This window comes from Elgaria multicarinata, chromosome 8 (genome assembly GCF_023053635.1).
Source record: "Elgaria multicarinata webbii isolate HBS135686 ecotype San Diego chromosome 8, rElgMul1.1.pri, whole genome shotgun sequence".
Lineage (NCBI taxonomy): Eukaryota > Metazoa > Chordata > Lepidosauria > Squamata > Anguidae > Elgaria > Elgaria multicarinata.
Genome location: NC_086178.1, coordinates 69,907,153 through 69,921,151, shown reverse-complemented (window position 1 = coordinate 69,921,151; position 13,999 = coordinate 69,907,153). Strand labels below are relative to the sequence as shown.

Genomic DNA, 13,999 nt, shown 5'->3' with positions numbered 1-13,999 from the left:
TTAATGGCAGAGACTCCTGCACTGAGACTAAGAGTGAACAAATGAAAAAGCCAAGATAATGTTGACCCCATCCAGCTGCAGTCTAACTGAATCAATGAGATTTTATGTTCTGCTAGGAATGCCATCTAGTGGATACACCTCAACATGGGCTCCGACACAAATAGCCATGATCTAAAGCAGAGGTTAACAAATGGTGTCACATTCCCTACATACAATTCTAAGTGCTTGAGCCAACTCAAGTGTAATGACCCCTAATCCAGAGTGAAAGGAAAATCAGTGACAGCTATATAGAAAGGGAGGATTTGGGCTACATTTCACCCCACCATAAATGAAATTAGAAATCGCCTCAGGGAAGGTAATGTCAGAAGTAATCTGTGGCTGCTAATCAAGAGGACTTTGCCTCATTGGGAGGTAGCAGTGCTGCTCAATATGATCGCTCCTCCCTCATTTTAATATCTCTTTTGCATGGAGTATTAACAAGTAGACAAATGGGGTTATTTCTTGCTACATGTCTGCTTTTCATGGACATGGTATCTTTAAGAAATAAGTTTAACATTTTCCAGTGTGCACAGTGCAAAGTACAACCTGGATGCATAGTGGGTAATAGAGCAATACAAGCCAATTGCACAAGTAGATCAAAACACCAAAAAAGAGTAAAAAATGCTAAAGTCAAGCCCATATTTATTTAGGGTGACCATATGAAAAGGAGGACAGGGCTCCTGTATTTTTAACAGTTGTATTGGAAAGGGAATTTCAGCAGCTGCCCTCTTTTGTATCTGGTTATGCTAGGCAGGGCTCCTGCAGCTTTAACTGTTGTGATGAAGAGGGAATTTCATCAGGTGCTGCATGTATACAAATGACACCTGCTGAAATTCCCTTTTCAATGTAACTGTTAAAGATACAGAAGCCCTGTCCTCCTTTTCAGATGGCCACCCTAATTTATTAGAAGGTCCATACATACGTAGAGCACAAAACACGACTTCAGGATTATTGACTAGAAAGAAGAATCCATATGCCTTGAGCAGAGGTAGAAACCCTTTTGGGCCTGTGGGCACATGTAGAAATTTGAGAAACTGTCCAGGGCACAGCATAAAATGGCTGCCGGGGTGGGCATGGCTAGTCACAAAGGACAAGTAAAAGGACAAGTAAGCTGCCCAGAAGCATTCATGGGAAATTAAGATGGCAGCAGCTAAAGGGCTTCTCTTCACTTTGAAACAATCCCAACTACTACTAAGAAAATATACCAATATTTGTAAATAAATATTGGAAGGAGTAGGGTGTCTCAGTGGGCACCAAGGAAGGTGTTTGGGGCTCACTGGTGTCTGTGGGCACCATGTTGCCAACCCAGGACTAGATAATAGAGCTTGTTTATGTCAGTGACTACTCTCATGAAGAAGAGCCTGGTGCCTGAAATGCATTACAACCTTGTAGTAAACACTGGTTTCTACCATTTCGGGGGTTTCCAGCTCCTTTTTGATAGTGGAGAGTAACACCAAAAAAGAAATAAGCCCAGTTGTTCATGGACAAAAACACTCTCTGTGGAGTTAGGTTGAACATTAAAGTCATTATATGGTCAGTCATTGTTTTAAAAGTATGAAGTGTTTGGATTTGAGAAGGTGCCTTTAGTACAGAACAAAGGAAAATCAGTAGAACTCTGAAACACTATCCATTGAGTATTTAATATACAACCATACTTCACAGCAGGGATATGACAACAGGTGGCATATCAAGAATTCCCTGCATATAGAGAACTAGCATTTCTGGAAGAATGCCAGGTTAGAATCCTTCTCCACTTGGATGGGAAGTGTTGATTGTGTGTGTGTGGCGGAGTGTGCGTCTTTGGATATGGGATTTCGCATGAAGTGATATAGTCCCAGGACAGTTTCCCATGCAATTTTCCTGAACTTACAGATCAGCTCCTGATATTGTTTCCTGCAGGATATTTTACAAGACCTGCTAGACTAAGACACTAAGACATGGCTTGCAGCTTTCCTGATGCACTTCTTTCTTACTACCCTTTTCAAGTGTTTCTTACCTCTGGGATGAGGTATTTCATCACAATTTCTTTGCCTTTCTCTCCCAGTTTTTCATCTGGAGTAATTTCATACTCTGCCTGAAAAAGAAAAAGAGAAATGATCAACAGTGATGCTTTAGAGTTTCATTTTGGAAATGTTCAGAGCAGATTGTTGCACTCTAAGAATCTGGTGAACCATCTGCAGACTTCTGTTGGAGTTCATATGCTGCAGCTCATTGCATCAAAAACCAAACATTTAGCCTCAAGACCATCTGACTCCAGACAAGTTCATGGCTTTGTGATAATGAATCCGTGCACAAGCTCTGGGTATGTACGGTACATGTGCCAATCATTTTTTTCTTTTCTGTGGTCATGGATATTTCCCCCCCACAAACCACAAGGCACACATATTGATCCTCTATAGCCCATATGCCAGGCCAGGGAAACAGCAGGGTTGGCATGGTGGCAGATTCTGGATGAAAATAAATACACAAAAATCTCATACAATCTCCTTCATTCCTTGTACTACTACAGTCATGGGGTGGTAGCATAGTTCAAAGGCAGAGCACATACTTTTTGCAAACAAAAAGTCTTAGGGTCCTTGGAATTGCCAGGTAAAAAAGGGAATGTTGCCTGAGATCCTGGTGAATCACCTCCAAGAAGAGTAGACAACAGTAGACTAGATGGGTCAATGATGAGTTTTGGTATAAATAGGGTGACCGTATGTAAAGGAGAACAGGACTCCTGTATCTTTAACACCTATATAGAAAAGGGAATTTCAGCAGGTGTCATTTGTATGCATGCAGCACCTGGTGAAATTCTCTCTTCATCACAACAGTTAAAGCTGCAGGAGCCCTGTCCTCTTTGTATCTGGTCACTTTCTCTCTCACACAGGCACAGATAGGCCTAACCTGGACCTGGAGGATGTTAAAAATTATAGGCTGGTGGCTAACATCCCCTTCCTGGGCAAGGTGCTTGAGCGTGTGGTTGCAGGACAACTGCAGGCACTTTTGAACGAAATGGATTATCTAGATCCATTTCAATTGGGCTTCAGGACTGGTTTTGGAACAGAAACTGCCTTGGTCACCCTGTAGAATGACCTTTGCCAGGAGAGGGACAGGGGGAGTGCAACCCTGTTGATTCTCTTGGACCTCTCAGTGGCTTTTGATACCATCAACCATGGTATCATTCTGGATAGGTTGTCTGGGCTGGGACTTGAAGACACTGTGTTGCAGTGGTTCCACTCCTACTTGGATGGCCGATTCCAGAAGGTGGTGCTGGGGGATTATCGCTCTGCGCCATGGCATCTAGGCCATGGAGTTCCACAGGGCTCTATTTTATCCCCTATGCTGTTCAACATCTACATGAAACTGTTGGGAGAGGTTATCCGGAGATATGGGCTAAGGTGTTATCAATATGCAGATGACACCCAGCTCTTCCTCTCCTTTTCATCAAACCCAGGTGAGGCAGTGGCTGTTCTGAATGAGCACAGTAATGGACTGGATGAGGGCCAACAAACTGAGACTCAATCCAGACAAGATGGAGGTATTGTTTGCAGGTGGTTCATCTATCCAGCTATCCAAAATTGTCACTTGAGGCACAGGTGGACTCAGTGGCAAGGAGCACCTTTCATCAGCTTAGGCTGATATACCATCTGCACCCTTATCTGGACAGAGATAGCCTAGCTACAGTTACCCATACTCTGATAACCTCTTGTCTGGATTACTGCAATGCGTTATACGTGGAACTGCCTTTGAAAATGGTCTGTAAACTTCAGCTGGTACAAAACAGGGCAGCAAGACTGTTAACAGAGACTGGCCAACAAGACCACATTATACCAGTCCTTTTCCAGCTTCACTGGCTGCCAGTCCAGGTTCGAGTCTGATTTAAAGTGCTGATATTTACATTCAAAGCCCTAAATGGCTTGGGCCAGGTTATCTAAAGGAACACCTCCTTTCATATGTGCCTGCCCGGACCCTAAGATCATCCTCAGGGGTCCTTCTCCATGAGGCCCTGCTAAAGGAAGTGAAGCAGGTGGCTACCAGGAGGAGGGCTTTCTCTGCTGTGGCACCCTGGCTGTGGAATGAGCTTCCTAGAGAGGTTCACCTGGCACCTACATTATAGTCTTTTCAATGCCAGGTGAAGACCTTCTTATTTTCCCAGGACCTTAACAGTTTATCATCTTAGACTTTTAACTTTGCTGTTTTAAACCTGTATTTTACATCTGTATAAATCTCTGCATTGCTGCTCAATTTAACCCTGGTTGTGCTTTGATATTGTACTTTGATATTGTGTTTTTATACTTTGATTTGTATTTGATGGTTTTAACTTTTGTGAACCGCCCAGAGAGCTTTGGCTATTGGGCGGTATAGAAATGCAATACATAAATAGGCCATTACTCTCCTGCATCCATCCAAGCATCAAGCTTTGGCACTTTTGAATATTCTGGTTCTTGAGCCTTTTAAATGTGTATGTGTGGAGTGTAGTTTGGGAGCTTGACAGTGCAGGAGATTAATGCAGACACATTTCACTTGACTACTAGCAAGACCATTACATCCAGGTTCTAAAATTACCCGGCTGCACTGCTGTGTAGCTGGACGCAAATGTGATGAACCTGCCCTATATTGATCATAAATGCTGAAGTTTTGGCAGCTTGACATCACTGCTTTAAATTTTTAAAAGAGCAAAGCTGAATTTTGACAGTCAGCAAAACAGTCAGGGTTACGTGTACAGCTTTGTTGTCACCTAAACAACAACTGGATGGTACTGGTCAGACTACCTCAGAGATGTGTCAGGTAGAAATTCTATCCTTCCTGAAATTCTTATGGAGAAGGCGAACAAGCTTCAAAATCAACAGTAGTGTTATACTTCTATTAGGCCAACCCAAACAAATCACAAAAAATGTGCATGTTTTCGAGATCCCCAGATCTCTCCATCAGGCAAGTTGTTACCAAAAAACAAAAAAACAAAAACCCAGCTTTGGTGGAAGGAGGAGGAAAAACTGACTTGATGGTGAAGTCTGCATGTTCAAATAAAGGGCATATTTCTGTGATCTGTTGATTGCTGCAATAAAAGTATTACACTAATATGGAGTCCATTTTTTCTTTCTTTCTGATACATCAGGGGTGCAATGTGTAAGACACGTTAGGCAAACCCACAATAAACTACCAGCTATCATTTATTTTAATGAAAGCGCCTGCCTAGACTGCTTTTGTGAAAGAAACTTCATGTCCTGATTAACAAGGGAGGAATAGCCAACTTTGGTGGGACAAACAGGGTGGTCCTGAAACTTGAAGCAGTTCTCCCCCACAGCTTGTGGGGAATTTTGGGGTATCAAGTAGCTGTTAACAGCAACTTAGTAGTGGCAATTATGGAGAAATAAGTCCTTACTCACAGACTAAATTGCTAAACAGGCTTAGACTCAGCACTTTACTCACATGTGAATACCACAGAGAACTTAAAAGCAGTTTAAAGAAACAAAAACAAAAAACCTTGCAACTGGGAGTATCAGGGAGGGACAAAAACTTTCTGGATTTTCAGAAGCTACTGCCTGGAGCATGAGAGATTTACTCTGAGCAGGGCTTAGTCTAAGCAGAAGGACTCAAAACTACAGTGTTTTACAGTACTTTTTCCAAGCTTCTGAATAGACTAATTCACTGATCATCCTCCATTCCATTACATGATATATCTAAGGACCATTCCTTGCTATCATAAAGTCACTCCATCTCTTGGGAAAAGACTACACAAAGCTAAATCAAGGTGGACTTCATCTGGGAGGAAGTGGATTGTGTTTTGGAATCATCTAAGACCCTCATGCCTTTACCAGAAGATTTGTTTACCAAGATTTGATGACCATGTAGTTCTATCAATCTTGACAGCAAAGAACTCAATTTTGCCACAAAAATGAGCTTTCTACATGCACTTGTTCATGACTGTCACATTTGCATATCGGCCATCTCAGAAAATGGCAGCTACAGAATTAGTTCAAGAACGGGCACATATCTACTGAAGTTAAATGTATACCTATATGGACCTGACCACGCATACAAATTTCAAGATTTTCTGCACATCATTTTTCAAAAACAACAACACGGGGAGGTTGATGGCACATTCTAGACTAATGCGTGAATTATCCAGTTCTGAAAGCAGGTCCTTAGGAGCTTCTTAAGAAGCTCAGAGGACCAGAATCTCCTTCCTTTTATTCTCAGAATGTACTGTTGTTTGTTAACGTTGAGTGGAGTTTGAGACCTGTGGCCTCCATTGCCCTCCACAAAAGGCCTGATGGGAAGGGCTATGTAATACAATGGCAAAACACATGCTATGTATGCAAATCAAATTTCAATGCCAGTCATTTCTGGGTAGTGCTGGGAGACTTGTCTAAAAATCTGGAGAACTGCTGTCAGTCATTGTAGACAATGGATTAAATGGCACCTGAGGGGACCTCCAATGGTGCCCGCAAAGCTCTCCACTCCTGCCCTGTTAAAAAAAAATTGTTTTGAAAAAAACTTGAAAAATATTAGGGTGCCAGGTTCTGCTTCCTGTTCCTGAACCTGCTGCTGATCAGCTGTTCAGTGGGCAGGAAGAGAAGGGAAGAGTTGTTTCCCAATATTCTTCTGTCCCCACAGACCTTCCCCCTTTCACCTTTGTTCTCTCTCTCTCTCCCCACTCCCAGCCTCTAGCCTTGCTATTTTCCTCCACCCAACCCCTTTGCTCAGTATTTCTCTCCCTTCTCTGTCCTAGCCTTCTTTTTCTCCCTTACAGCACCTAGCCTCTCTCTCTCTCTCTCTCTCTCTCTCCCCTTTACCCTCTATTTCCTTCCACGCCCAGCCTCCAGCCCTGCTCTTTCTTCCCCCCACTCTTTTGACTATCCAAGCTCCCACAGAAGCCATTATGTAACTAGTCACCTCCTTCATCGGAGCTATTTTGTGGTGGTGCTCAAAGAAGTTTCTCAAAATCCCAAATTTGTCCACGGGTCCAAACAGATTGGGGACCCCTGGACTAATGGTCTGACTTAGTAAAAGGAAGCTTCTCATGTTTGTATGGTGATGTGAACTTTACACTGTAGGGCTTTCAGAAATGAACCAATGTGTCAAAAGTGAAATGGAACCAGTCCATTTGCACCAGCCCAACCCCCTCCATCAAAATTATACTCCATAAGGAAAATGTACAGAGAACCTAATACTTTGGGCCAAATTTTGACATGGTGGGCCCTGGAAAATATGGATAATGGAATGCTTTAACTGCATAAAGTAACACCTTCTTCACTTCAGAGCATGATAACCAACCTCCTCTCTGGCATACTAAATGTGGTGGTATTTCCAAGGGCATTTCACCACACTGAAAGTGGGATGGCATGTTCTTTTTGCACCGCCTCTGAAGGGTCCATATGATATAAGCCAGGACTCAGCTGCTGTTATTTTAATGTTAGTCCAGGGTGCCAAGAGCACAGCAATACAATTAGACCTTTCTTGTTAAGCAGCAACTGTGAAATCAACTTTGAGATAACCATGCTTCAGATAAAGAATGCACTGACTGTGAAAATACATGACTGCAAACCTTCCACTACCATAACTGTATGGGAATGAGCCAATTATATACCCATAAACCTGAATCAAAGGGGATTTGCAAAGCTTTTTCATCCAATTTCCTGTCCATTTAGATACTATCTGACTACAGGTCGTTTTGCATCTTGAAAGCATGAACATGCAAGAATGTTTATGGCATCCTAACAACATTTATTCCGTCCTCCCACGCCCACCTTTTTGAACTGATTCTGAAGAATAAAAATGCATGGATAAAAGAGCTAGTTAAAAAAAGTTAGAAAACCTGAAGTCTTATCTCAGCTGTCACAATTTATTATCATTGCAAAGCAAGGGTGGTAGGTGGCAGCAATGTTAAAAGAAACTATGGATATTCAAAGGATTTCTAATACGAAGAAAGAATATTTGTATTTCAGCTTCTATCACTGTACAGCCCCAGAAAGAGCCAAAGATTACTAAGCAGCAAAATAATTCAAAATGCAATCCAATACAAGCGTGACCCAATAATTATGTCTCAGTTTGCTCCCCTCACTACCTTTCAAAGTATATATTTATCACTGTAGAAATCTGGTGATCTCATATAGGACATGGTTTACAGATTGCTAAAACAAATTTCACATCAATTGCATTTACATTCGAAATGGCTAGATCTGAGGGTTGCCATACACCTGTCCCCCAAATCCAGACAGACTCATTTGTATAGTATGTAAATTATTTATTCATTGTGTAAATCACATGATTGGTTGGGAAGGAGTTGACCAACCCCTCCCCCTTCTTCTAATTTTCACTCCTTTCAAAGTTGCTTTATAGATAGGAAACAGAACTTTGGGTTTTCTTAGATCAGGGCTTGGGAAAGTTTGGCTACACAGATGTTGTTGGACTACAACTCCCATCAGCCCTACTCAGCATAGCCAATGGTGAGGAATGATGAGGGCTGTAGTCCAACAACATCGGAAGGGCCACACATTCCCCAGCCTTGTCTAAGACGGTTTGCATGTAACGTGTATTTCAACCCTCAAAGGCTAAATAAAAGGTAAGACAATTACACACTGTAAGAAGTCTAAGGCTGCAATTCTAGGTAAACATTCCTGTGAGTAAGCCTCAGAGAACACAGTAGAAGTAAATAAACATGTATCACATCGCACTGTCCAATTAAGTAATGCTCATTTTACTTAGGAAGGCTGTAGGTACCCTTCATCAACTGGTGTATGTGGTGTTTTTTTAATGCAATATTCATTATTATATTCCTCTCTTTCGTTTGGTACTTCCTTTTCTCTTATCCTTAACAGTTTTACGTGGCAATGGGACATCAGGCTTCTGACTGCAACTGAACCCTGGATGTGAGCTGCAAACAAATTTTTAGAGGAAGCAATTGAATTAAACTGACCTATGACCTGAGGTGTGTTTTGTGCAAGGTGTTTTTGAGTGGAAAACCAAAGCAGCCCCTGGCAGAAAGTGCTCAGAGTAGTGGTGGTAATTAACGTCTACTGCAGCATTTTAAGGCACTGGGTGCTTCCAGATGAGACTTTTATCATACCATCTCTTCCTGCTTCATCAGAGAATTTTACAGAGGGTTCAGCTGATGATGCCTTCTACTTGTAACCTTCCCATGTTCTCCCACTGCTTCTCCCTCTTTTTTTCTAACTGCAGAACTAATTTCTCCCCTCTCATCTCACACTATTGCCCCGCTCGTGCTCTTCGCTCCTCTGATGCCATGTTTCTCGCCTGCCCAAGGGCCTCTACTTCCCTTGCTCGGCTTCGTCCATTTTCGTCTGCTGCCCCTTACGCCTGGAACGCTCTTCCAGAACATTTGAGAACTACAAGTTCAACCACAGCTTTTAAAGCTCAACTAAAAACTTTTCTTTTTCCTAAAGCTTTTAAAACTTGATGTTGTGCAGACTTCTACTGTTACTTTCTACTGTTAGTTTTTCCCTACCCTGTGCCTGCTTACCCTACCCTGTACCTGTTTGCATTCTCTTCCCCTCCTTATTGTTTTACTATGATTTTATTAGATTGTAAGCCTATGCGGCAGGGTCTTGCTATTTACTGTTTTACTCTGTACAGCACCATGTACATTGATGGTGCTATATAAATAAATAAATAATAATAATAATAATAATAATAATAAAACCCAACATGCCAGGAGACTAGATAACACTGGACTTACACTACAGGATGGCCATACGCCACTCTCTCTCAGCCAGCGCCTTCCAATAATATGAGTATAACAACAATGGAAAACATTAAACAGCTGACATAATACACACACTGCTGGGCTACAGTGCTAAGTCCCTACAATCTACATATAATAGTGGTGAACCTTCTTTGCACTGACATTTTTAAAATGTTTATTCATATTGAGTTATGAATGTAGGACCACTGCTGAAAAAACATGGAACAAGTTTGTTTCTCTGCATGCACCCACAGATATAAACATTCAGCAATATTGAAGCCATTTGTTTGGGAGGGGGGGCAGTTATGTATTACTGTGGGTTTTTTTTAGTTTAAGACTCCACAAGTCAATGTGCTTGTTTGTTGCAATACACAGAAATGAAGCTGCATTTCTAACAGTGTGGTGGTCAACTTATTCTGGTTGTTTGATTTGATGTGTGCATTTTCTGCTTATATTTAAGTTACTTTTTATTTCTTTTTACAAAACATTATAGAAGGCAACCAATGAAAATCAAAAGCCTTTTATCTGACAATAAGGGCTTGCCATGTCGGGGAAGATTTGTATTCCTTCTGAGGGGAAAGGGCCAACTGAGCATTCACACTTGTAATGTTGCATTAATGGCCCCTTTACGGCCGCAACATTTCAGCAACATTACTTTTACGGAAAACTCCGACTCGCCATTTCTACACAAATGGCAGCTTTATATGGGGACGGGCGGCTGCAGGACCTGCTCGTTGGGTGTGCAGCTGCTCAGTGAGTGGGCCCATGAGCACCCTGTGGCTCAGCAAGTAAGATACAGGAGGTTGGGCAGGGGTGAGCCTGTCAGACTCCACCCCCGCCGCGGACTCTCGCAACATCCCTAATTTTGTGCAGCTCTAGTTGTTTGGCCAACAACTCCCATGATCCCTCATCATTGACTATGCTGATTGGGGTTGACTGGAGTTGTGGGCCAAAACATCTGGAGAGTCACAAGTTGCCCAGGGAGGGCAGAGGTTTGGCTAGGGGAGGAAGGAGTGATTTCACATCAAAGGGAGATGCTGATATTCTGTTGCCCAAGGACCACTAAAACCTGCAGCAGTCCCTGATGGAGCCAAATTTCAGGTTTTAGTCAAGAATAAAGGCTGAAGCATAAGTGAAGAGTTAATTTTTGGATTGAAATTCTTATAGCTACCTAGAAGCAAAATCTGCTGCTAAACTCTGTGGGACCTGCTTCTGAATAAGCATCTCTCTCTTTTTTTAATTAAACTATAAACTGCTGAGAAAGCTAATCTGATAGGCTGGAGTATATATTTAAAAGAAATATAAATAAGAGCTCAAAGAGTAAACTGACATGAATAACCAATTAAAATTTAAATGTACACAATGTAATTTTTGCCCCACCATACTATCTAAATCGTTATTAAACAAGATCTAAAAACTTAACATTTAAAGCTCTTAATTCAAGAGACATGAAGGTAAACACTGAGTAGATAGGTGTGGTCTATCCAGCAAGAGCTGGATTTGTTGATAAGAAGCCCAGGCAATGCTGCGATACCAGCCCAGGTAGCTCATGCTAGACATTCTATAGTACAAACATGATATATCTGTGGTTTCCTGCAGTCACCACAGTTTACGTAGTAATAACCCAGAACAGTTATATTTTCCAAGGCACTGCAAACTGTCTGCTCACCTATGCTATGGTATATTTGCAGGTCCCAATAAAAAGTGTGGCGTTTTCAAGAGGCCAGCATTACCATGGCGGAAAAGCCAAGGAAGAGAAAGACCAACTTTGGGGAATCTATGCAGCTCTTGCTCAAATGCTGAGAGTTCCTCCACTTTTGTGGAAAACGAGGACCTAGCTGTTGCTATGGATTAAAAAGTGCAAGGGAACAGTGAGAATGCAGGGCGAGCCTCCAGAGAAGGGTAACTGAGCCTGACTCTTATCTTAGATCTCCAACATGCAAAAAAGGCAAAATGATTAATTCAGTCATTAGAATTCAAGCGATAACTGTTTAATCTAGCAACCTCACCTTCCGAAAGGAAATGTGGGCATGTGGGAAGCATCGTCTCCATTTCTAATCTGAGTGATGATAAAATCTTAGGGTGGGATATTAGCCCTTCAAAGTAAAAGAACAAAATGTAGATTTTTCTATGAAGGGCTTTCTCAAAAAACCACTTAAAATCACATCAACTGGACAAGGCCATGATTTATCACTATGTAACACAAATCAATACTGACCTTAAAGTAAGAGCAATGAGTGGGGTTCATGTGAACTGGATATAAGGACGATTAAGAAAAAAAAAAAGGTCAGAGTTCTAGATATCAGACCATCACCCACTGAGGTCTTGCCTCCATTACTTCTAAAATGCTAGAATGGAATCCACTTGAGGTGAATCATGGAATCCACTTGAGGTGAACAGAAGCTGTAAAACCACAACAACTTTAAGAAAGCTTATCGAAAACAGGCCAGGTGGCACTTTGCTGTGGATAATGCTGAACAGAAACTGAAAGCATAATTCCTGGTATGGCTGGCCAGGAGGGCCAATTCACTACATCCCTCCCTGCTAGGTCACATGGTTTGGAAGATACTGGCATGTGAGCCATAGAATGGTTTGGTTGGTGCTCATTGTGCACTGGAGTTGATGAAAAAGCACCCAACTTTTCCCTGGGCTCTGGGTTACGTTAATCCCTAACAGGATCTAGGCCCAAGTGCTCTTGCCTGGTTTCTGGGGCTGCCAGTGGCTAATCATGTCCTGCCACCTGAACATCTCCAGTGCATTCAGAGATCATGGATGGACTTGACAAACACAGTTTCATCTGATTCAGATGTTGACTAGGGTGACCATATGTCCGGTTTCCCTTGGAAAAGTCCAGAAATGGGGGGGCAATCCGAAGTCCGGGAGCAAATTTCAAATTTTATTATAATGTCTGGGAAACTTGGGCCTCCCCCACACTGATCTAGTTCTTTTTCCTTGGCTGACGACATTGCGCTGGCCACGAAGAAGCCCGGATTGGTGCAGAGGAGGGGCTTGAAGGACACATTTCCGGTGCTTCTGGAATGCATCCTCCAGTCAAACAACCAGGCACCCCTTTCAGACATCATCACATCACATCTGCATTAGCCAGAGTTTCCTTTAGTGCTTCTTGGAATGTAAGCTGACTTTTTGTCAACAGGCACTTTTTCAGGGCCTCATCATATAGGCCAAAAACCAGGCAATCACGCAGCAACTCCTTCATATTTTGAAAACTGCAGTGTTGCATCAAACATCCAAGTTCAGCAATATACAATGAAATATGCTCTGTTGGGCCCTGGTTATGCTTATAGAAAGAATTATTGTGCTATTTCAGATGGGTGGGTTTTTTTGGGCGGGGGGAAGAAATGCTCTTGTAAGGCAGCCAAAATATCCTCAACATGGTGAATTAACAGGTTGTACTGGTGCAAGGAGGGCCTGGGTTAAGTCAAAGACGTCTGCCCCACAGACACTGAATAATACAGCACACTTCTTCTCGGGATGTGTTAGGACATTTACTGCCATATAAAACTCCCTTGTGTGAGTTTTTAACTTTGTTTAGGAGAATGGAAAACTTCACATACTGGGACCTGAGGTGCAAGAATTCTGTATCCCTACACAGAATGGCTGACAACGCACATGTTTAAACTATGCAGCCAGAATCATGCCACAATAGCCCAAATTATCAAGGACCAAGACAGAAAACAAAGGGAGCAGGGGCTATAGTATTACTGCAGAAAAGGATGTGGTATCTTTTTAAACTCATAAGCACAGCTAGTTCATTTTTTACCACCCCCTTGGACCTCTTAATAATGGCATCTCCATATCTACTGCCCTCAGGCTAGAAGAAAATTAATGTCACAACTTCTGGCCCATCACAGATTTCTACTGGGAAATTGTTCTAGGCAAAGGTTTATTGATGGGACCATGTATTGCTTTCAGCCTCAAGACTGTAAAATTGTAACTGCAACATATCCAGTTTTCTCTAGATGTGGTTGAACATGCTTTAAAACCATTTGGAAGAGGCGATATGTCTTCTTCATTCACCTTTGTATATCTTTATGCATCACATATTCTGCATGGATCATTCCCAAACTAGGGTGCCTAGCTTGCATGAAAAGTAAATATAGCAGAGAGGGTGTAAGCTGGCAGCTTCTTTGGTACATTGGATTTTGCTGAACATACTCTATTCACTCGCCATCTTCCCCATATGTATTCAATTTGCAGATCATCATCTTGTTATCTCTATGTTGTCTTGAACAAGACCCACATCTGTGGCTA

General features: G+C 42.1%; 1 protein-coding gene across 2 annotated transcripts in view; it reads right to left on the bottom strand.

Moving 5' to 3' along the window:
* The window catches only part of GRK5 (G protein-coupled receptor kinase 5), a 179,136-nt gene that overhangs the window by 70,955 nt on the left and 94,182 nt on the right, over positions 1-13,999 (bottom strand). For both annotated transcript variants that reach the window (XM_063132734.1, XM_063132733.1), the window contains exon 4: positions 2,036-2,113. In XM_063132734.1, the coding sequence (XP_062988804.1) occupies positions 2,036-2,113 (78 nt within the window). The remainder of the gene's footprint in view (positions 1-2,035; positions 2,114-13,999) is intronic.